Genomic DNA, 6000 nt, shown 5'->3' with positions numbered 1-6000 from the left:
GTGCCTTCCACCCCACATCAGTGCCGCTCTGGCCCCCACTGTCTGCTTCAGGGAGTCTTATGTGTACCCTGAGTGATGAGAGGTGGTGTTGTACAGTGGTTGGAACCATTGTAGTCTGGAGACAGACTATAAGAGTTTGAAGCTTAGCTCTTAGTATTTATTTATTTAACAGTTCATTTAACCTCTCTGTGCCATGGTCTCCTCGTTTGTACATTGGACGAGACCAGGCACGTTCAGGGTGGTATGGCTGTAGACCATTTGTTCATTGGATGTCTTATAAGAGTACAATCAGCCCTCCACATCCTTAGCGTCCACATCCATGGATTCAACCAAGGGTGGGTCAAAAATATTTGAAAAAAAAATCCAGTGAAAAATAATAATACAATAATAAAACAATAATACAATAATGTATTATTCTGACAAGCTTAAATGCCACGTAAACAATACTACTTACGTAGCGTTTACATGGTATTAGGTCTTACAAGTAGTCTAGAGATGATTTAAAGTATACGGGGATATGGTACTTAGGTTATATGTAAATACTACACCATGTTATATAAGGGACTTGAGCACCCGTGGCTTTTGGTATCTTCAGGGGTCCTGGCACCAATCCCCCGTGGATATGAAGGGGCAACTGCGCTGTTTTAGTGTGAGAGTAATTTTCCCGTTTCCTTGGAATGCTATACCTCCTTTGGCGAGGCAGGAAATGCAGTGTCTGAAATCAGGCTCTGTAGACTCATCCTCGGCCCGGCCAGAGCCTTCCTTGGCTTGCGGGGGGGCAATGATGGGTGGCTGCTCTGGGGTCTGTTTTTCCTCGTTCTCCCACTTCTGAAGGTGGGAGGGAGACGGCCCTTCCCTCAGGTGAGGTGCCGGACTCTGTCAGACTCAGGTTGAATAATCATCTCCAAACCACACCCCTCCACGCTTCCCTTCCCCATCCAGCAGCTATTCCTTGTCCTAAGGCTGGTTGTGCATCCCGGTCAGTTCCCTTCCTGCTTTCTGTGTGTTCCTGATCTGTCAAGTGGAGGGGGCAGGGTGACACCAACGTCCCGGCCCTCTGACACTCGGTCCACATCACGTGGAGGACTCTTCATAAAAAGTACCTCCCTGACTACTTAGCTTCCTGTTCCTGCTGTATGTACAATGTAAGGAAATTACTTCCGCTAAGAGAACTCTACTTCTCTGATAAAGAACTCTACTACTTAGCAGTCTCTTCCCTTCTTTCTTTTCCCTTTTTACTACTGGGAATAAGTAAACCATCCATGGCCCTGGTTCAAGGGACCACACGTTTCTAATTACCCACGTCCTAGTTATTTTCCATGGCTAGATTTCTATGGCAATACTGAAAATATTATTTTTCATAATTATAATGGGTCTTTAGCTTATTCAAAACATCTGGTAAAAATAAATCAACACGTATTTTTAGAACATAAAGTGTTTGTAAGTATTCATTCTGCCACTGGCCCTTTGGCTAGCACACGGGGTCCCTGTGCACGGCTCTCGGCCAGCGGCGGCCAGCCTACCTGTCAGGCAGATGCCCTTGGTGCTGTTGCACAGGTCCACCATCACTCGGACCTGCGGGGAGACAGGGCGATTAGGAACACACAGCAGGCAGCAAGCCCTGGACTTGCCCTTTATTCAGACAAGCAGAAAACGATCATAAAAATTCACTACGTAACTTTAGGAGAACATGCAGAAGTCCAGCGAAAATACAGTCATGTGCCACATAACGACGTTTCAGTCAACAACCGACTGCATAGGTGATGGTAGTTCCGTAAGATTATAACGGAACTGAAAAATTGCACATCATAGCACAGCGTTTTACTCGCGTGTTTGTAGTGACGCTGGTGTAAACAAACCTACTGCACCGCCAATCATAAACAGCATAGCACATATTATTACATAAAGTACACATTTGATAACGGTAATAAATGACTGTTACTACTTCATGTATTTACTATACTATACTTTTTTAAATGTTTTAAGTTTTTCCAGCTGATACCTTGATTTCACTATACTTTTTAATTGTTAGGGTATATGCCTTCTAGTTATAAAGGGTTAATTGTAAATCAGCGTTAGGCAGGTCCTTCAGGAGACATTCCAGAAGAAGGCATTGTTATCCTAGCAGATGACAGCTCCATGCATGCTATTGTCCCTGAAGACCTTCCAGGGGGACAAGATGTGGCGGTGGAAGGCAGTGATATTGATGACCCTGACCTTAATGTTTGTAGGCTAATGTTTGTGTTTGTGTCTTAGTTTTTATAAAAAATGTTTAAAAAGTAAAAAAAATCTAAAAAACAGAAAAAGCTTAAAAAATAAGAATGTAAAGAAAATATTTTGTACAGCTATACAATGTGTTTGCTTTAAGCTAATGCTATTACAAGTCAAAACATTTAAAAAATGTTAAAGTTTACAAAGTAAAAATGCTACAGTAAGCTAAGGTTAATTTATTATTGAAGAAAGAAAAATATTTCTTATAAATTTCATGGAGCTAAGTGTACAGTGCTTATAAAGTCTATAGTAATGTACAATAATGTTCTAGGCCTTCACATCCACTCACCACTCCCTCACTGACTCACCCAGAGCAACTTCCAGTCCTGCAAGCCCCATCCACGGTGAGCACCCTATACAGGTGTACCATTTTTTATATTTCATACCATATTTTTACTGTACCTTTTCTTTTTTTTTTTTTTTTTTTGAGACAGAGTCTCACTCTGTTGCCCTGGCTAGAGTGAGTGCCGTGGCGTCATCCTAGCTCACAGCAACCTCAAACTCCTGGGCTCAAGCGATCCTTCTGCCTCAGCCTCCCGAGTAGCTGGGACTACAGGCATGCGCCACCATGCCCAGCTAATTTTTTCTATATATTTTTAGTTGTCCAATTAATTTCTTTCTAATTTTAGTAGAGATGGGATCTCGCTCTTGCTCAGGCTGGTTTCGACCTCCTGAGCTCAAACAATCCGCCCGCCTCGGCCTCCCAGAGAGCTAGGATTACAGGCGTGAGCCACCGCGCCCGGCCTACCGTACCTTTTCTATGCTGAGATTTGTTTGGATACACAAATACCATCTCGTTACAACTGCCTACCCTGTTCGGTAGAGTAGCATGCTGTCCAGGTTTGTAGCCCAGGAACAATAGGCTGTACCACGTAGCCCAGGTGTGTCGTAGGCTACACCATCTAGGTTTGTGTGAGTGCACTCCATGATGTTTGTGCGATGACAAAATTGCCTAACGACACATTTCTCAGAAAGTATCCCAGTTGTTAAGTGATGCATGACTATAGTTAACTTGAAACTGAAAAGAAACCCTAACAAGAGCTAAGGATATTTGATATGGATGGCTTACCTATCAACATCATCAACAGACTCTCCTTGATTTCTATCGAATCCTGATAGAGGGTGACAAGGGACTTGCCAGATCCAATTTTCACCACTGTACTGAGCCAGGCTCCCCACACCCACCCCTGCCCAGCATCTGGGTGTCTGAAGGGCTGAGTCTGCAGGCGTGAATAAAAAGGGGAGGCGAGTTTGGTGGTTAGGAGCGAGCACTTACTGACTGGGTGAGCATGGACGAGGTACTTAACCTCTTGACACTTAGTCTCTTCCTCTGACAATGTAAATAATGTAAGCACCTGCCTTGAGGATTGAGCCAGCTCAGTGCCTGGCACTGGAAACAGCCCCTAGGTGGTAGTGATTCTCATGCCACGTGGATGCTGCATATTCTCCCCAGATCACCACTGGTGGTGGGTGGTCGCTGCAACGTGGTGTTAGCCTGACACCTGGTTCGCCCACACTCCCTGTACTCCCCTTCCCATTCTCCACGCAGCTTCCAATGAGCATCACAAAACCCAAATCTGATCGTGTTAAATACATAGGCTGGTACTGAAAATTCTCTAAGATAAATGAAAAGATGCAAAATACAGAGCAGCAGGTATAACATACTTTTGTTCATGTAAAACTGTGGTACATGCACACAGGCTTCTGTATGCTTCTCTTTTGCTGCTTTTAAAATTCTCTTTGTCTTGTCTTTCTAGAATATTCCTGGAGACAGATCTAAAAAACCTCCAGTGAGGGGGAGTGGAGGGCCAGGGTGGCAGGGAGCTGTACTAAGCATGATATGCTCTTTTTCTTATTCAGAATTTTCACGGATTACTCTTTCATTTAAACTGTTATTAAAAAGCACGTTTTGCTTTGAGGGGAAAAATGATTTTGTCTTCTCTCTAGGTGTATTCCATTTGCTAGGAGATCCAGAGGAAAACGCGCCCCATATTTACTTTTTGTCAAGTATGTCGACAGGTATTTATCAACTGCTTTAGAAATTTATCATGAAATATACAGATCATAAATATATAAAATGTGTACGAGCAATTTAATGATAAATAATATGACAAACACATACATACGACTCCAGCTTAAGAACTGCAAACTTGCCAATGCCTTGGAAACGTCCCGGGGGCCCCTCTCCAGCTCCAACAGCTCCCTGAGATGAAGCACACTAGGAAGCATTACTCTCCCTCTTACACAGATAAGGACGCGGAGGCTTGGAGAGCCGACGTCATTCACTCAAGGTCACACGTGTGCTCGCACAGCGTGCTGGTGGAAGAGGTGGGCTCGACTTCCAGGTTTCCTGATTCGGGCTTCACTGCACTTTCTATTGTGGCTCTGATGATTATCTTAACGTAACCAGACATAAAAAATTTTGATTCGCTCTTTTTAGTCATTTTCATAAATGAGTGTAATCAGCCACACTGCAGAACAAAATTTATTGTCTTAAAAAATATGTAATTGCCCATTGAAAGGACCAGAAAAGACTTCACAATGGCCTCATTTGTTGCCTGGGGGATCACCGCGGAAGGGGTAGTTTGAAACAACAGAAGCATCAATAGGGAAGATTAGCCTTTCTCTTGGATGCTCATCGCTGATCTGGGGCAGGTGAAGCTTCTGTAAAAACTATGAAGGAGTTTTCATTTCCTGACCTTTTGGTTTCACTTATATGCTAAACGTTAATTTAGATATTTACCAGTAAATTATGTTAATCTTTGCTCGAGAATAGTCTTTTAACAAATTCGGGCTATATAAGATTGTATTGAGATGACACGTGATATGAAAAAGTGTGGCCATAAAGTCAGAAACCATGTTTTTCTTGATCGTAATGATTAAGAATTTGGATGAAAATAAGAAAATTCAAGATTGAAAGTCACAAAATCTAGATTGTCAAATTAAGGATTCACATTTGCCATAAAAAACCTCCTAAATCTTGGTTCAGGATTTGACAATGTTGAAGCTGGAAGAGGCCTTAGAGGTCACAGTCTTGGGGGGATTGGGCATGATCCATCCCTGATGTGGCCCCGGCCTGCTCTCGGAGGTGTCTCCTGCCACTCTGCTCCCATCACTCTGGCCACTATCACCGGTCTTTGCTACGCCCCCACATCTTTACCTGGTTGGCTCTGCTCGGGTCTTGGGCCACTTTCCCCGATTCCCACCTGCAGGGAGCCCAAGCAGCCACTCCCCATCACCATGCCTGGCTTTTTGTCTTTGTAGCATTTATCATTACCCAGTGTTATCTCACTTACATATGTATTTACTTACTACCTGTCCCCACTCCCCGAAGAATGGAAGCATTCTGAAAGCAGGAAAACTTGCTCTTTGTTTGGTCTGTTTCCAACATATGCTATTTCTCCCCAAAAGCACATGTTGGAAACTTAATCCCCAGTGCCACAGTGCTGGGGTGGGGGGTGCTCATAGGAGGTGTTTAGGCCGTGAGGGCTGCACCCACATGGATGGCTTAGTGCTCATTACAACAGGGCTTGAGTTCCATCTCTCCTTCCCTCTTGCCCTTTTGCCTTTTGCTAGGGGATGATGTAGCAAGAAGGCCCCCACTAGATTCTGGCTCCTTGATCTTAGACTTCCCAGCTTCTGGAACTGTGAGAAATAAATTCTGTTCATTTCAAATTACCCAGTCTGTGGTATTCTATTATAGCAGCACAAAACAGACTAGGACCCCCT

The 6000-nt window shown here is 43.7% G+C and overlaps 1 protein-coding gene across 1 annotated transcript in view; it reads right to left on the bottom strand.

Moving 5' to 3' along the window:
- The window catches only part of GLDN (gliomedin), a 50884-nt gene that overhangs the window by 22954 nt on the left and 21930 nt on the right, over positions 1-6000 (bottom strand). Inside the window, exon 2 of the mRNA XM_012658046.1 lies at positions 1524-1575. Within this exon, the coding sequence (XP_012513500.1) occupies positions 1524-1575 (52 nt within the window). The remainder of the gene's footprint in view (positions 1-1523; positions 1576-6000) is intronic.

This window comes from Propithecus coquereli, unplaced genomic scaffold (assembly GCF_000956105.1).
Source record: "Propithecus coquereli isolate 6110/MARCELLA unplaced genomic scaffold, Pcoq_1.0 Scaffold57, whole genome shotgun sequence".
In the NCBI taxonomy this organism is placed as follows: Eukaryota; Metazoa; Chordata; class Mammalia; order Primates; family Indriidae; genus Propithecus; species Propithecus coquereli.
Note: the sequence above shows the minus strand (reverse complement) of the source record. Positions and strands in the feature narration are given on the sequence as shown.